This window comes from Populus nigra, chromosome 12 (genome assembly GCF_951802175.1).
Source record: "Populus nigra chromosome 12, ddPopNigr1.1, whole genome shotgun sequence".
NCBI lineage: Eukaryota > Viridiplantae > Streptophyta > Magnoliopsida > Malpighiales > Salicaceae > Populus > Populus nigra.
Genome location: NC_084863.1, coordinates 4654580 through 4674271, shown reverse-complemented (window position 1 = coordinate 4674271; position 19692 = coordinate 4654580). Strand labels below are relative to the sequence as shown.

Below are 19692 nucleotides of genomic sequence, written 5' to 3'. Positions count from 1 at the left end.
TGTGACATCCATCCATCCGTCGACACTTCTGTTTCTACCCTCATGTTCATGGAATTTAAGGGAAAATTGTGGAATTTTAGAATTTTAGTTTTCTTCACCTTCAGGTAACAGGTTCATGGACCACAGTTTCATTTGATTGAAAGCAATGAAGATATATGGAGGTTGCATATTCATGCTCTGCGAAATACATCCGTACGTCAACGCTTCTGTTTCAACCCCATGTTCATGGAATTTAAGGGAAAATTGTGGAATTTTAGAATTTTAGTTTTCTTGACCTTTAGGTAACAGGTTCATGGACCACAGTTTCATTTAATTGAAAGCAATGAAGATACATGGAGGTTGAATATTCATGCTCCGTCAAATCCATCCATCCGTCGACACTTCTGTTTCTACCCTAATGTTCATGGAATTTAAGGTAAAATTCTGGAATCTTAGTTTTCTTCGCCTCAGGTTCATGAAGCACAGTTTCATGTGATTGAAAGCAATGAAGATATACGGATGTTGAATATTCATGCTCTCCGAAATCCATCCGTACGTCAACTCTTATATTTCTACCCCATGTTCATGGAATTTAAGGGAAAATTGTGGAATCATAGTTTTCTTCGCCTTAGGTTCATGAACCACAGTTTCATGTGATTGAAAACAATGAAGACATATGGAAGTTGAATATTCACGCTCTGCGACAACCATCTGTACGTCAAAGCTTCTGTTTCTACCCCATGTTCATGGAATTTAACTGAAAATTATGGAATTTTAGAATTTTAGTTTTCTTGACCTTCATGGAAGAGGTTAATGGACCATAGTTTCATTTGATTGAAAGCAATGAAAATATATTGAGGTTGGATACTCATGCTCTGCGAAATACATCCGTACGTCAACACTTCTGTTTCTACCCCATGTTCATGGAATTTAAGGGAAAATTGTGGAATTTTAGAATTTTAGTTTTCTTGACCTTTAGGTAACAGGTTGATGGACCACAGTTTCATTTGAATGAAAGCAAGGAAGATACATTGAGGTTGAATGTTCATGCTCTGTGAAATCCATCCATCCGTCAACACTTCTGTTTCTACCCTCATGTTCATGGAATTTAAGGGAAAATTTTGGAATCTTAGTTTTCTTCGCCTCAGGTTCATGAACCACAGTTTCATGTGATTGAAAGCAATGAATATATATGGAGGTTGAATATTCATGCTCTGTGAAATACATCCGTACGTCAACGCTTCTGTTTCTACCCCATGTTCATGGAATTTAAGTGAAAATTGTGGATTTTTAGAATTTTAGTTTTCTTGACCTTCATGGAACAGGTTAATGGACCACAGTTTCATTGATTGAAAGTAATGAAAATATATGGAGGTTGGATATTTATGCTCTGCGAAATACATCCGTATGTCAACGATTCTGTTTCTACCCCATGTTTATGGAATTTAAGGGAAAATTGTGGAATCTTAGTTTTCTTCGCCTTAGGTTCATGAACCACAGTTTCATGTGATTGAAAACAATGAAGACATATGGAAGTTGAGTATTCACGCTCTGCGACAACCATCTGTACGTCAAAGCTTCTGTTTCTACCCCATGTTCATGGAATTTAACTGAAAATTATGGAATTTTAGAATTTTAGTTTTCTTGACCTTCATGGAAGAGGTTGATGGACCGTAGTTTCATTTGATTGAAAGCAATGAAAATATATTGAGGTTGGATACTCATGCTCTGCGAAATACATCCGTACATCAACGCTTCTGTTTCTACCCCATGTTCATGGAATTTAAGGGAAAATTGTGGAATTTTAGAATTTTAGTTTTCTTGACCTTCAGGTAACAGGTTGATGGACCACAGTTTCATTTGATTGAAAGCGAGGAAGATACATTGAGGTTGAATATTCATGCTCCGTGAAATCCATCCATCCGTCAACACTTCTTTTTCTACCCTCATGTTCATGGAATTTAAGTGAAAATTTTGGAATCTTAGTTTTCTTTGCTTGAGGTTCATGAACCACAGTTTCATGTGATTGAAAGCAATGAAGATATATAGAGGTTGAATATTCATGCTCTGTGAAATACATCCGTACGTCAACGCTTCTGTTTTTACCCCATGTTCATGGAATTTAATGGAAAATTGTGGAATTTTAGAATTTTAGTTTTCTTCACCTTCAGGTTACAGGTTAATGGACCACAGTTTCATTTGATTGAAAGAAATGAAGATACATGAAGGTTGAATATTCATGCTCTGCGAAATACATCCATTCGTCAACGCTTCTGTTTCTACCCCATGTTCATGGAATTTGAGGGAAAATTGTGGAATTTTAGAATTTTAGTTTTCTTGACCTTCAGGTAACAGGTTCATGGACCACAGTTTCATTTGGTTGAAAGCAATGAAGATATATGGAGGTTGAATATTCATGCTCTGCAAAATACATCTGTACGTTAATGCTTCTGTTTCTACCCCATGTTCATGGAATTTAAGGGAAAATTATGGAATCTTAGTTTTCTTTGCCTTAGGTTCATGAAACACAGTTTCATGTGATTGAAAGCAATGAAGATATATGGAGGTTGAATATTCATGCTATGCGAAATCCATCCATACATCAACGCTTCTGTTTCTACCCCATGTTCATGGAATTTAAGGGAAAATTATGGAATTTTAGAATTTTAGTTTTCTTGACCTTTAGGTAACAGGTTCATGGACCGCTGTTTCATTTGATTGAAAGCAATGAAGATACATGGAGGTTGAATATTCATGCTCTGTCAAATCCATCCATCCATCGAAACTTCTGTTTCTACCATCATGTTCATGGAATTTAAGGGAAAATTCTGGAATCTTAGTTTTCTTTGCTTCAGGTTCATGAACCACACTTTCATGTGATTGAAAGCAATGAAGATATATGGAGGTTCAATATTCATGCTCTGCGAAATACATCCGTACGTCAACGCTTCTGTTTCTACCCCATGTTCATGGAATTTAAGGGAAAATTGTGGAATTTTAGAATTTTAGTTTTCTTGACCTTCAGGTAACAAGTTAATGGACCACAGTTTCATTTGATTGCAAGCAATGAAGATACATGGAGGTTGAATATTCATGCTCTGTGAAATCCATCCATCCGTCGACACTTCTGTTTCTACCCTCATGTTCATGCAATTTAAGGGAAAATTGTGGAATCTTAGTTTTCTTTGCCTTAGGTTCATGAAACACAGTTTCATGTGATTGAAAGCAATGAAGATACATTGAGGTTGAATATTCATGCTCCGTGAAATCCATCCATCCGTCAACACTTCTTTTTCTACCCTCATGTTCATGGAATTTAAGGGAAAATTTTGGAATCTTAGTTTTCTTTGCCTGAGGTTCATGAACCACAGTTTCATGTGATTGAAAGCAATGAAGATATATAGAGGTTGAATATTCATGCTCTGCGAAATACATCCGTACGTCAACGCTTCTGTTTCTACCCCATGTTCATGGAATTTAAGGGAAAATTGTGGAATTTTAGAATTTTAGTTTTCTTGACCTTCAGGTAACAGGTTGATGGACCACAGTTTCATTTGATTGAAAGCGAGGAAGATACATTGAGGTTGAATATTCATGCTCCGTGAAATCCATCCATCCGTCCACACTTCTTTTTCTACCCTCATGTTCATGGAATTTAAGGGAAAATTTTGGAATCTTAGTTTTCTTTGCCTGAGGTTCATGAACCACAGTTTCATGTGATTGAAAGCAATGAAGAAATATAGAGGTTGAATATTCATGCTCTGCGAAATACAGCCGTACGTCAACGCTTCTGTTTTTACCCCATGTTCATGGAATTTAATGGAAAATTGTGGAATTTTAGAATTTTAGTTTTCTTAACCTTCAGGTTACAGGTTAATGGACCACAGTTTCATTTGATTGAAAGAAATGAAGACACATGGAGGTTGAATATTCATGCTCTGCGAAATACATCCATACGTCAACTCTTCTGTTTCTACCCCATGTTCATGGAATTTGAGGGAAAATTGTGGAATTTTAGAATTTTAGTTTTCTTGACCTTCAGGTAACAGGTTCATGGACCACAGTTTCATTTGATTGAAAGCAATGAAGATATATGGAGGTTGAATATTCATGCTCTGCAAAATACATCTGTACGTTAATGCTTCTGTTTCTACCCCATGTTCATGGAATTTAAGGGAAAATTGTGGAATTTTAGAATTTTAGTTTTCTTGACCTTCAGGTAACAGGTTGATGGACCACAGTTTCATTTGATTGAAAGCGAGGAAGATACATTGAGGTTGAATATTCATGCTCCGTCAAATCCATCCATCCGTCGACACTTCTGCTTCTACCATCATGTTCATGGAATTTAAGGGAAAATTCTGGAATCTTAGTTTTCTTTGCTTCAGGTTCATGAACCACACTTTCATGTGATTGAAAGCAATGAAGATATATGGAGGTTCAATATTCATGCTCTGCGAAATACATCCGTACGTCAACGCTTCTGTTTCTACCCCATGTTCATGGAATTTAAGGGAAAATTGTGGAATTTTAGAATTTTAGTTTTCTTGACCTTCAGGTATCAAGTTAATGGACCACACTTTCATTTGATTGCAAGCAATGAAGATACATGGAGGTTGAATATTCATGCTCTGTGAAATCCATCCATCCGTCGACACTTCTGTTTCTAGCCTCATGTTCATGCAATTTATGGGAAAATTATGGAATCTTAGTTTTCTTTGCCTTAGGTTCATGAAACACAGTTTCATGTGATTGAAAGCAATGAAGATATATGGAGGTTGAATATTCATGCTATGCGAAATCCATCCGTACGTCAACGCTTCTGTTTCTACCCCATGTTCATGGAATTTAAGGGAAAATTGTGGAATTTTAGAATTTTAGTTTTCTTGACCTTTAGGTAACAGGTTCATGGACCGCAGTTTCATTTGATTGAAAGCAATGAAGATACATGGAGGTTGAATATTCATGCTTCGTCAAATCCATCCATCCGTCGACACTTCTGTTTCTACCATCATGTTCATGGAATTTAAGGGAAAATTCTGGAATCTTAGTTTTCTTTGCTTCAGGTTCATGAACCACACTTTCATGTGATTGAAAGCAATGAAGATATATGGAGGTTCAATATTCATGCTCTGCGAAATACATCCGTACGTCAACGCTTCTGTTTCTACCCCATGTTCATGGAATTTAAGGGAAAATTGTGGAATTTTAGAATTTTAGTTTTCTTGACCTTCAGGTAACAAGTTAATGGACCACAGTTTCATTTGATTGCAAGCAATGAAGATACATGGAGGTTGAATATTCATGCTCTGTGAAATCCATCCATCCGTCGACACTTCTGTTTCTACCCTCATGTTCATGCAATTTAAGGGAAAATTGTGGAATCTTAGTTTTCTTTGCCTTAGGTTCATGAAACACAGTTTCATGTGATTGAAAGCAATGAAGATATATGGAGGTTGAATATTCATGCTATGCGAAATCCATCCGTACGTCAACGCTTCTGTTTCTACCCCATGTTCATGGAATTTAAGGGAAAATTGTGGAATTTTAGAATTTTAGTTTTCTTGACCTTCAGGTTACAGGTTAATGGACCATAGTTTCATTTGATTGAAAGCAATGAAGATACATGGAGGTTGAATATTCATGCTCTACGAAATACATCCATACGTCAACGCTTCTGTTTCTACCCCATGTTCATGGAATTTGAGGGAAAATTGTGGAATTTTAGAATTTTAGTTTTCTTGACCTTCAGGTAACAGGTTCATGGACCACAATTTCATTTGATTGAAAGCAATGAAGATATATGGAGGTTGAATATTCATGCTCTGCAAAATACATCTGTACGTCAAGGCTTCTTTTTTCTACCCCATGTTCATGGAATTTAAGGGAAAATTATGGAATTTTAGAATTTTAGTTTTCTTGACCTTCAGGTTACAGGTTAATGGACCATAGTTTCATTTGATTGAAAGCAATGAAGATACATGGAGGTTGAATATTCATGCTCTACGAAATACATCCATACGTCAACGCTTCTGTTTCTACCCCATGTTCATGGAATTTGAGGGAAAATTGTGGAATTTTAGAATTTTAGTTTTCTTGACATTCAGGTAACAGGTTCATGGACCACAATTTCATTTGATTGAAAGCAATGAAGATATATGGAGGTTGAATATTCATGCTCTGCAAAATACATCTGTACGTCAATGCTTCTTTTTCTACCCCATGTTCATGGAATTTAAGGGAAAATTGTGGAATTTTAGAATTTTAGTTTTGTTGACCTTTAGGTAACAGGTTCATGGACCGCAGTTTCATTTGATTGAAAGCAATGAAGATACATGGAGGTTGAATATTCATGCTCCGTCAAATCCATCCATCCGTCGACACTTCTGTTTCTACCCTCATGTTCATGGAATTTAAGGGAAAATTGTGGAATCTTAGTTTTCTTTGCCTCAGGTTCATGAACCACAATTTCATGTGATTGAAAGCAATGAAGATACATGGAGGTTGAATATTCATGCTCTGCGAAATACATCCGTACGTCAACGCTTCTGTTTCTACCCCATGTTCATGGAATTTAAGGGAAAATTGTGGAATTTTAGAATTTTAGTTTTCTTGACCTTCAGGTAACAAGTTAATGGACCACAGTTTCATTTGATTGCAAGCAATGAAGATACATGGAGGTTGAATATTCATGCTCTGTGAAATCCATCCCTCCGTCGACACTTCTGTTTCTACCCTCATGTTCATGCAATTTAAGGGAAAATTGTGGAATCTTAGTTTTCTTTGCCTTAGGTCCATGAAACATAGTTTCATTTGATTGAAAGCAATGAAGATACATGGAGGTTGAATATTCATGCTCTACGAAATACATCCATACGTCAACGCTTCTGTTTCTACCCTCATGTTCATGGAATTTAAGGGAAAATTGTGGAATCTTAGTTTTCTTTGCCTCAGGTTAATGAACCACAATTTCTTGTGATTGAAAGCAATGAAGATATATGGAGGTTCAATATTCATGCTCTGCGAAATACATCTGTACGTCAACGCTTCTGTTTCTACCCCATGTTCATGGAATTTAAAGGAAAATTGTGGAATTTTAGAATTTTAGTTTTCTTGACCTTCAGGTAACAGGTTAATGGACCACAGTTTCATTTGATTGCAAGCAATGAAGATACATGGAGGTTGAATATTCATGCTCTGTGAAATCCATCCATCCATCGACACTTCTGTTTCTACCCTCATGTTCATGGAATTTAAGGGAAAATTGTGGAATCTTAGTTTTCTTTGCCTCAGGTTCACGAACCAAAATTTCATGTGATTGAAAGCAATGAAGATATATGGAGGTTCAATATTCATGCTCTGCGAAATACATCCGTACGTCAACACTTCTGTTTCTACCCCATGTTAATGGAATTTAAGGGAAAATTGTGGAATTTTAGAATTTTAGTTTTCTTGACCTTCAGGTAACAGGTTAATGGACCACAGTTTCATTTTATTGAAAGCAATGATTTTTGATTGAAAGCAATGAAGATACATGGAGGTTGAATATTCATGCTCTGTGAAATCCATCCATCCGTCGACACTTCTGTTTCTACCCTCATGTTCATGGAATTTAATGGAAAATTATGGAATCTTAGTTTTCTTCGCCTTGGATTCATGAACCACAGTATCATGTGATTGAAAGCAATGAAGATATAGGGAGGTAATATTCATGCTCTGAGAAATCCATCCGTACGTCAACTCTTCTGTTTCTACCCCATGTTCATGGAATTTAAGGGAAAATTATGGAATTTTAGAATTTTAGTTTTCTTGACCTTCAGGTAACATGTTCATGAACCACAATTTCATTTGATTGAAAGCAATGAAGATACATAGAGGTTGAATATTCATGCTCTGTGAAATCCATCCATCCGTCCACACTTCTGTTTCTACCCTCATGTTCATGGAATTTAAGGGAAAATTGTGGAATCTTAGTTTTCTTTGCCTTAGGTTCATGAAACACAGTTTCATGTGATTGAAAGCAATGAAGATATATGGAGGTTGAATATTAATGCTATGCGAAATCCATCCGTACGTCAACGATTCTGTTTTTACCCCATGTTCATGGAATTTAAGGGAAAATTGTGGAATTTTAGAATTTTAGTTTTCTTGACCTTCAGATAACAGGTTAATGGACCACAGTTTCATTTGATTGTAAGCAATGAAGATACATGGAGGTTGAATATTCATGCTCTGTGAAATCCATCCATCCGTCCACACTTCTGTTTCTACCCTCATGTTCATGGAATTTAAGGGAAAATTGTTGAATCTTAGTTTTCTTCGCCTCAGGTTAATGAACCACAATTTCTTGTGATTGAAAGCAATGAAGATATATGGAGGTTCAATATTCATGCTCTGCGAAATACATCTGTACGTCAACGCTTCTGTTTCTACCCCATGTTCATGGAATTTAAAGGAAAATTGTGGAATTTTAGAATTTTAGTTTTCTTGACCTTCAGGTAACAGGTTAATGGACCACAGTTTCATTTGATTGCAAGCAATGAAGATACATGGAGGTTGAATATTCATGCTCTGTGAAATCCATCCATCCATCGACACTTCTGTTTCTACCCTCATGTTCATGGAATTTAAGGGAAAATTGTGGAATCTTAGTTTTCTTTGCCTCAGGTTCACGAACCACAATTTCATGTGATTGAAAGCAATGAAGATATATGGAGGTTCAATATTCATGCTCTGCGAAATACATCCGTACGTCAACACTTCTGTTTCTACCCCATGTTAATGGAATTTAAGGGAAAATTGTGGAATTTTAGAATTTTAGTTTTCTTGACCTTCAGGTAACAGGTTAATGGACCACAGTTTCATTTTATTGAAAGCAATGATTTTTGATTGAAAGCAATGAAGATACATGGAGGTTGAATATTCATGCTCTGTGAAATCCATCCATCCGTCGACACTTCTGTTTCTACCCTCATGTTCATGGAATTTAATGGAAAATTATGGAATCTTAGTTTTCTTCGCCTTGGATTCATGAACCACAGTATCATGTGATTGAAAGCAATGAAGATATAGGGAGGTAATATTCATGCTCTGAGAAATCCATCCGTACGTCAACTCTTCTGTTTCTACCCCATGTTCATGGAATTTAAGGGAAAATTATGGAATTTTAGAATTTTAGTTTTCTTGACCTTCAGGTAACATGTTCATGAACCACAATTTCATTTGATTGAAAGCAATGAAGATACATAGAGGTTGAATATTCATGCTCTGTGAAATCCATCCATCCGTCCACACTTCTGTTTCTACCCTCATGTTCATGGAATTTAAGGGAAAATTGTGGAATCTTAGTTTTCTTTGCCTTAGGTTCATGAAACACAGTTTCATGTGATTGAAAGCAATGAAGATATATGGAGGTTGAATATTAATGCTATGCGAAATCCATCCGTACGTCAACGATTCTGTTTTTACCCCATGTTCATGGAATTTAAGGGAAAATTGTGGAATTTTAGAATTTTAGTTTTCTTGACCTTCAGATAACAGGTTAATGGACCACAGTTTCATTTGATTGTAAGCAATGAAGATACATGGAGGTTGAATATTCATGCTCTGTGAAATCCATCCATCCGTCCACACTTCTGTTTCTACCCTCATGTTCATGGAATTTAAGGGAAAATTGTTGAATCTTAGTTTTCTTCGCCTTAGGTTCATGAACCACAGTTTCATGTGATTGAAAGCAATGAAGATATATGGAGGTTGAATATTCATGCTCTGCGACATCCATCCGTACGTCAACGCTTCTGTTTCTACCCCATGTTCATGGAATTTAAGGGAAAATTGTGGAATTTTAGAATTTTAGTTTTCTTCACCTTCAGGTAACAGGTTCATGGACCACAGTTTCATTTGATTGAAAGCAATGAAGTTACATTGAGGTTGAATATTCATGCTCTGTGAAATCCGTCCATTCGTTGACACTTCTGTTTCTACCCTCATGTTCATGGAATTTAAGGGAAAATTGTGGAATCTTAGTTTTCTTCACCTTAGGTTCATGAACCACAGTTTCATGTGATTGAAAGTAATGAAGATATATGGAGGTTGAATATTCATGCTCTGCGAAATACATTCGTACGTCAACACTTCTGTTTCTTCCCCATGTTCATGGAATTTAAGGGAAAATTATGGAATTTTAGAATTTTAGTTTTCTTGACCTTCAGGTAACAGGTTCATGAACCACAGGTTCATTTGATAGAAAGCAATGAAGATACATGGAGGTTGAATATTCATGGTCTGTGAAATCCATCCATCTATCGACACTTCTATTTCTACTCTCATGTTCATGGAATTGAAGAGAAAATTGTGTAATCTTATTTTTCTGGCCTGCTGGTCCATGAACTGAAAACTGGACTGATGGTGATTTATCATTACGAAGGAAATGTATAGCCGTGTCGTTATTCTATCAAAAGTTTATTGGAATTTTCCTTTCATGAATTTAGTTAGCCAAGGATCACAAGAAGACTTTTCATTTATTGAATGTTCTTACAGTGTTTTCTATTGAGCCCTACAAGAACACCAAACGCACCCTTATCAAGGTTTCATAATTGACTTCTGGGATTTTTTTTTTGGCAGGATTAGACAGCAAGTTGAAGAATAGGAACTTTAGTTGCGAAATCGCCCGTTTTACATAAAGCCAGTGCAAGTAATAAAATTGTTAACGAAATTTTGTTATGACTGACTTGTTAGAAGAAGAAATTCTCTCCTGGAACCCTACTTTGGCATGACCGTAGCTGTGTAATCACCTGTTTGAGGAAAATTATTACGTGGACTTGTTCTATCATGTTGACGTGCTAACCAAAGTTTACGCAATGGATCATAGATCAAATCACAAAAGATTATTGGACAGGAATTTTTGTTTCAACAATCTAGGGAGTGAAATGATAGGTCTCAATCAGGCTATGAAATGATATAGCGTAGATTGTATTCTACTCAGGGTGAGAATTAACCGCAAGAGTTTTAATTAGAATAAGCTTGACATTACTGATTTTGAAAGGGTTTAAATACAAGAATAAAAATAACTACGTGAACTAAGAATTAGGACACTAGTAGCTATTGGTAACAAGCCAATCATGTATTATTGAAAATCAAATAACTCCGTGAACTCTTCTTAAGCAAGCAAGCTTTATGGACATGAGCAAATACGTAGACCAAGTCTTTGGCAACATAACCTTCTCCCTGCATGGCTCTGCACATGGAAAATGTATTTACGCTCTTAGTCCAAATATTTTGGGCTCTTCACGGGCACTCTTAAGGATCTTTTTGGTTTATCATGAAGGCTCACAAGAAGGCTATTCTTCTTCTTTATTCTTCTTTTTTTTTTTATGAATAGGATCGTAAATAAATTTTAATGAAGAAAGATGAGGAGGATTACATGCAGCAGAAATAACGCAGGTTACACAGCATGACCAAGACAGAACCACCAAGAAGGAGATGGAAGTAGCAGAACCCAAGTCTAAGCTAGCTAACCTTGCAACACAGCTCAAGTAAAAAACACAGCACAAGATCCATCCATCAAAGAAAGAAATTAAGAGGCATAATCGATCCCAACAAACTACCTCCTCATATATAGAGATAACAAAGCCATCACCATACAAAGCTCAAAAGAGAAACTGCGAAATAACACAGCAGCAGCTGCTGAGCTAAAGGAAGGAAACCCAATTAAGAAGGCTAGTTGCCTCAACCAGATAGTGGAAGAAAACTAGTTGTCTTCCGAATAATGAAATCACTGAGCAAAGGGCTCCAAACTATTATGATCTTAAACAAGCTTCCAAAACCAATAAAAAACAAAGCATGGTGTGGATTGCGCCACCTTATAATTTCAATACAATACCGAAATCATGAAACAGACATAACGATAATCTTGTTTAAAAAATCTGTGCATCGATCAAAGGGGGAACATCAACTTCACTAGTTCCTTCCAGCATCTGCGTAACCTTGTTCATTGATGGTCGAAGAGTTGGGTTGGGACATATGCACCATAAACCCACCAAGACCATTCTTTCAAACCTGCAAAAATCTTCCAGGACTTCAGAATCATGGCTGACAATGGCGTGTAAGTTACCAGCTCTCACATTGCATAGAACCCAATCAATTAGAATCAGCTCGTTACCCTCTGTTGATTCATTAACTTGATGCAACTCTATGTGCTTTCTACAAAAAATAATCTCCAGCAACACGACCCCAAAGCTGTAAACATCAACTTTGGTAGTCACAGGAGCATTTTTTAGCCATTCAGGTGCCATGTATCCCATTGTTCCTCTAACTTTGGTGCTCGTTCGAGTCTGGTCTTTATTCAGGAGCTTCGCTAGGCCAAAATCAGCTATCTTGGCCGTGTAATTTTTGTCAAGAAGAACATTTTGCGGCTTTATGTCACAATGAATGATCTGCGTCTCACACTCTTCATGCAAGTATAACAAACCTCTTGCAATTCCATACACAGTTTCAGCCCTTTGATCCCAACTGGGCCTCCTCTCCTCTCCAAACAGAAAATCCGATAAAGTACCATTCTTCATTAGCTCATAAACTAAAAGCCGGTGATTTTTCTCATTACAAAAACCCACCAGCCTTACAAGATTCTTGTGGTGAGTTAGTCCAATTACTTGGACTTCTGTTAAGAATTCCTTCTCACCTTGTTCAATGACCTTTTCAAGCTTCTTGACAGCAATCTCAACCTCTTCAGCCTCCAAGGTTAGCACCCCACTATAGACAGTTCCGAAAGCACCTCTCCCAAGTTTGTTCCTTAAACCATTCGTTGCTTGAAGCAATTCCTGGAATGAAAATGCCTTCAAATTGATCTCTACAGGCTTTGGCACTGGGAGCTGCTTTTGACTAATGTAAGGCTGAGCAAGAGGGTGATGATAAATGGCAATGGTGGCAAAGAGTAACGTCATTATTGAACATAATAATAAGCCTGCTAGAAGAGCAATCCTAGAAGGAGAATCATCATCTTTGTCTTGAATTTGATTGTTGTTGTGTGCCTTGGGTTTTTTTATAAACGCCACTCTATTATTAGTAGAAGGGTTGCTGCTTCTAGCATTAAGCAAAGGCGTTCTCTTCTTGTAACACACAGACCCGACCAAGACACCAGCCACAGCAAAACAGTCATCCATTATCGCCTTCCTGCATTCTTCTACATCGGCTTCTGTGACTCTGGCCATATCTGCAAATATATTGTTTGGAAAATCTGCATCATCTATCTTTTCAAGAGAGAAATTTGAAGCCGAAGAATTTGGAGCACAGAAATCTATCACCGTATCAGGATAGCATCCTTTTGAGGGAATGCTTGGATCCCATGGTGAGTAGCCAGGCAAACATTCACAGTTTATTGTGTTATCAATCGAAGTGCAGAAGCCATAAACTCCACAGATATTAGACGGTATGCAAGGTTCAGCTTTAATACTCTCTGGCTCCCACACAACGGTCCACCCGCTTCTGTTTTCTTTGTGGTAAACAAACTGTTGAAGATTTCCATGGTCATTGATTGTTGCTCGGTGATAGTAATCTCCAATCGGAGTGGGAACTTGACTTGTCATAGGATACCTAATTGAAGTGTGATTCACAACATACATAAAAGCTGTAGTCTGGTTGAAAATCAGGCTCACACTTAGGTTTCCTGCTGTCAAAGTGTACCAGTAACCAGGATCAGCGAACTTGTATGCAGACATAACAACATTACCATCCATTTGAACCTCTAACATGTACTGCCCAGTCGAGTAGTCAACTGTTCCATTTGCGTTGGAGTAGAGTTTTCGGCCCATTACTAGGACTTGGCCTAATAAAATGGTGTTTGTTGGAGAATCAAAGCTTTGCCAGATAACTTTGGAAGAATTGGTTTTTACAACAAAATTGCCATCATTTTGCATCAGAGCAGAACTAGCACCGAAAGTTCCATTGTATATTAAGTATCCAGTTCCATTTGAGTGTGTAAGAACAAGCTGGCCATCGAGTGTGAAATTGATGGTTGATCCAATTCGAGCTGGATCATCACGGTTCGCTGACCAAACTAGTGTTCTTTCTTGGATTTTGTCAAACCAGATTCCAACAAGGAACGAGCCATTAAGAAGAGGATAGAACCCAAAAGCAAAATCACCAGAGGGTGATCGCCACGAAGAATTAGTCCCAGCAGTCATGCTGGCACCCAAGTTTATTGTGTTAGTGATTATCTGGGGTTGCGCTAAAGAACCAAGAAAGGAAAGAACAAATGGAAGACACCATAAAACAATAGAAACCATTGCTACTGAGAAAACAGAATCAGTAGGGCAGAAAACCATAGAGAAACAACATTTTAACTCAATTTATAGCAGAGATATTACATCCTGGTACTGCATGATGACTCGGGATAATTCACCTCATAGACAAGTCAAATCATGAAGAGTCAGCAAGCTCGTACACCAGAGATAAGCGGTCAATGACTCAGCCAAAAGGTTACCATAACCCATATCTTTCACATGGCATGTTTAAACTCAACCGCTTGGAAAAATCATTCCAACTTTTGACGTTTGCAGTAATAGTTGCTGGTCCTTAGAAGCTGGAGGCAGTCAACACCGTGCAAGGAGGGCAGAAGAAAACCATGCAATGGAAACTAAAAATCTTACAACTTCCAGAGTTCCTGAAGACTAAAAAAATAGTTCTTTACTAGGCAGCCAGTGCGCTGCTGTGGGGAAATGTCTAGTGAATCATCGTAGTGCTGACCCAGTAAAAACCTCATTTAATTTTTTTTTAAGAAAAAATTATTTAAAACAAAGTTGATTTATTTTTTTTATTTTAAAAAAATATTGAAACTCTGATTATTTTTATTAACCTAGTTAAACCAAGTAAAACTACCTAACCGAACTAAACATGGTGACAATATTTGTTTAGACCTAATTCATTTAGATATTGTTGATTTAAAATTTATGCAAACTAAAGGTATTATATATATGATTGCACAATATATTGGTATATATATTTGTTTAAAAGAAAAGATAAAATTCTTGAAATATTTAAATATTATAAAATAAAGTTGACAATCAATTTGATAAGAAAATAAAGGCAATAAAAAGTGATAGAGATGAAGAATATAAACTATGTTTTGGTGAATTATGTTTGCATAATAGTAATATCCACATAATTACTGTTTTTTATTTACCTCAACAAAATGAAATTGCAGAATGTAAAAACTGAACATTAAAAGAAATGATGAATGTTATGTTGATAAGTTTGGGAGTACCTTAGAACTTACGAGGGTGATTTTAATTGTCAATTATATGCTTAACAACCCTACAAAAAGCTAGAGAAAACATTTTATGAATTGTAGAAAGCTAGATGACCTTCCTATAAATACCTTAAATTCTGGGGGTGCCTTGCAAAGTTGGCAATACATAATCCCAAAAATGTTGAGATGAGACCTAAAACTATGGATTTTGTTTTTATTGAATATGTTTACAATAGTAGTGTATATTAATTTCTTATATACAAGTCAAGTATTAAGAATATTCATTTTAATACTATTATAGAATCAAGGAATGTTATATTATTTGAAAATGTGTTTTTATTTAAAAAAAGCACAAGAAAATCATTTACTTAAAAGAATGATTGAGGCTAGTTTAAGCAGTCATTGTTAATCGAAAGATGATGAAGTTGAGCTTATAAGGAGTAAAAGAACAAAAATAATCAAAGTATTTGGTCATTATTTTCTAACATACTTCTTAGAAAATGAACCTCAAACTTACTATAGAGATATGTCATGTTTGGAAACTTTCTATTGAAAAAATGCAGTTTGATGCGAACCTCGTGAACACGTGGTCACATAACCCACAATCAAATTGAGATCTGATCCCGGAAAGCCGAAAAAAATCTGATAGGAGTGTGACATAATGGAAACCTGCCCCAAGGCACTAACACTATTGGAATGAAGTAGAATGACACCACGAAGCCAATTAATCTTCGATAAGTCAGATTCAATTCATTCAAGAGCTGAAGAATGCATGAATCACTCTCACACGTTAAAACTAAAAAATTCAAAAGTAATATCCATCAATGGCTGCTGAAATTTAGGTTACATGTGTTTAAATAGTTTTTAAAAATTAACCCTAATGGATCTACTATTGTGGATTGAACTGGCCCACGTATAAAACTAGCCCAAAAACCCTAAACTAAAAAGCCCATAATATGATCCAAACAAGCCTTGGATCCTAGGTCAAAACAAAGTTTAAATTAAGCTCAAACATGAAAGAAAATAATAAAAATAATTAATTTATCATTAAATAGCATCAGCCCTTCTTTTCTTATGTAGCTAGGATGAATAAGGAATTCTTATAAGAAAATGATTCTGGAACATTAATGAATCATTGTCACTCTTGAAAATTATGTTTCAACTCATAAAAAATTCTTGTGGAACTAGAAAATTCCCAAAACAAGTTGTCACATCCTTTTAGAAAAATGATCTTTGTCAAATAGGAAGTCCACATGTCAAAAAGAAGTAAATAATAAAATTCATACAGCCTATTCTTATCTATATCGCAATTCCTTTCTGAACTTCAATTCATCTGAAACTTTACCCTAAATATAGAAAAATACCTCTAGAATCTTAAAGTTTCACCTCGATCCAACAATTGAATTTGGCGTTATGCTAAATAGCGTAAAACTGAATTGTAGAAAATTTTAAGCCAAAATCCGAATTTGACCTTGCTTGGGTCGTATTATAAGGCTGAACCATATCACAGTTAGTACTGAAATAAAATCTATTATGAACAATCATACATGAGAAGTAATGAATGAAGACTTGGAAGTAAGTCATTAGACTATAAGTGGATCTTCAAAATGAAGATGAAAACTAATGACACTATTAACAAAAACAAATAAGATTTGTGGTTTAATAATTCAAGCAATAAGAAGATGAAGAGTATTTTAACTCATATTCGTCTGTGTCAAGAATAACTTTTATATGAATGTTGATAGTCATGACCTCTTTTAACAAGCTTAAAATACATCAAATAGATGTAAGAACAACTTTCTTAAATGGTAACCTTAATAAATAAAAAATTACATGGAACAACTTGAAGGGTTTGTTGTTAATGAATAATAACTAAAAGTCTGTGAGTTTGTCAAATCATCATATGGTTTGAAAAATACATCTAACGAATGGCATGAAAAATTCAAAAGGTTCATGTTAACAAATAAGTTTAAAATCAATAAAGTTGATAAATGTATTTATGTGAAAAACATATATAAATGTTATGTTATTGTATGTTTTTATGTGAATAATATGCTTATTTTAGGCAATAATGATTATATGATCAAGTGTACTAAGAAAATATAAACCAATAAGATTGTCATGAAATACTTAAGTGTTGTAGATGTCATATTGGGAACAAAAATTACCAAGAAGCTTAATGAATTGGTATTGTACCAATTTCACTTTGTTGAGATAGTTCTAGATAAATTTTGTAAAGGTAACAATAGTAATATGAAAACACCAATGGACATGAGTGTATATATGTCTAAAAATTAAAGGTAAGGAAATAAACCAGTTGAAATATTCTTAAATAATTAGGAGCTGGATGTAGGTTATAAACTACACAGTACCTGATATTGCATACTCGTTTAGCAAACTAAGTAGATTTACTAGTAATCTGAGTATGGATCATTAGAAAGCAATAAATAGGGTGCTCAAATATTTAAGGTACACCTTGAATTATGAATTACATTATATTGATTACTCAACGATACTAGAAGGATATAGTGATGCAAATTGGATATTCAATACTAAAAATTAAAATCCACTAATGGATATGTCTTCACACATAATGGAACAACTATATCATGAAAATATTTTAAGCAAATGTGTATTACAAGATCATTTATGAAATCAAAGTTTATTACTCTTAATAAAGCTAGAGAGGAAGGTGAGTGACTTTAGAATTTCTTAGAGGATATTTCATGTTGGCTAAAACTAGTGCCAATAATTTATGTCTATTGCGATCGTCAGACTATAATTTGAAGAGCATAAAATAGTATGTATAATAGTAAGTTTAAACATATACGTCATAGATATAATATTGTCAAATACTTAATCTCAAACAGAATTATTTTCATTGACTATGTAAAGTTAAAGAAAAACATCATGGACCCACTAACCAAATGTTAGTTGAGAGCGTTTATATATAATTCATCAAGGATAATGGGCTTAAAGCCTTTAAAAATAAAAGAGTGTAATGATAATAATTATACCTAGTTGACTAGAGATCTTAAGATCTAGGTTCAAATAGAAAACCAAGTCATATAACATTTTTAATATCATTTAGAAATTATGATTTCCTACTTATTCATATAATGAAAGAAGATGTTAGCTGCAATGTCATAAAGGGTGAGTTGTGTTCTTAATAATTTTCATATCTTAATATATCAAGTGGAGTATCGTATAATATTTTTATTGAAAATTCACCTATATAAGTGAGAAATATGATTGTTTTTTAGAGTTTCAAAAAAGATTGAATTCACTAAAGTACTCATGAATTTAGAAGATGTTCATGGCCAAAATAAACATAATAGTGAGAATCAAATGAAATCTCTAGGTAGACAACTCTATGAATATTATTATATTGGTTTACATAAAAAGCTGAATAGTTCAAGACATCGCGTTCACTATTCTACTAAGTAAATCCGATAGTATTTCAATAAGAAAAGTTCAAAGCTAAAAGCTACTTATAGATCTTATAGATCTTTAAGTCTTTTATATTGGTCAAATAATTTTCATTCATGTGAGGGATTGTTGAAAATTTTATTTTAAAACATGGTTAATAGGCATATTTGAGATCAAATTATAAGTGGAGACCACTTACTTTTGGGTTTCATTTTTTTTTTAGGATTTATTCTCCAAAATAAACTCTTTAACATGAAAAATTAACATAATTAAAATAAATAATGAGTGAATGAGAAATTGATCTAAAAAAACCCTTAGTTGGCATGCTTTTATGAAACCTAAAAACTCTATCTCACAAGGAAAAGAAACAAGATTTTCTTGTTATTTATATAATGAAAAGTTGAAATGAGCCTAAAAAACACGTAAGCTTTTAGAGAGAAAATGACCTAAGCAAAATAGGCCTTGGGCTTTTTTCAGCTTCAGCATGCCTCTAAGGCACTATGATAACCTAATTGTTTCATGGTCAAAATTGATGGTAATTTTTTTTTGAAAGCTGGTATGTTCTCAATGCTTCTCGCAATAGCATCCAGAGAATTTATAATTAGGTTTCATTTATTAACATGACACAATACTTAAATAATTGTGTAATTCAATACTTCCATATATATGAGAACACTTAATACACATACCACATAACATTATATTTACATGTACACAAGTTTACATTACATCATATTAACATTAACATAAGTTCACATCCCTAATCTAATATTGTTATTATTCCGAGTTTATATAAAAATATCAAACGACAACTATACAACTAGTACATTTGTTCCTACCAAATACATGACATCTAAAACATGTGAATATATAGTTCTTTCCAAAATGTATGGACCCGTAGAATAGGGTTTCTTAAGTACCTTATTGGTGTGATGTTCCTGTTACAATACAAAGATAAAGACAAAAATTATAAATAATTTATACATAATAATAGGTAACCAAGGAATATTAACGTCACTTTTTGTTCATAATCTAGAAGA

At 34.8% G+C, this 19692-nt stretch overlaps 1 protein-coding gene across 1 annotated transcript; it reads right to left on the bottom strand.

Moving 5' to 3' along the window:
- Positions 1-11569: 11569 nt before the first annotated feature.
- Positions 11570-14350, bottom strand: LOC133669558 (G-type lectin S-receptor-like serine/threonine-protein kinase LECRK4). The gene has a single exon (XM_062089750.1). It carries the CDS (start codon positions 14298-14300, stop codon positions 11895-11897), a length of 2406 nt encoding a protein of 801 aa, XP_061945734.1. The 5' UTR covers positions 14301-14350; the 3' UTR covers positions 11570-11894.
- Between the last annotated feature and the right edge of the window lie 5342 nt (positions 14351-19692).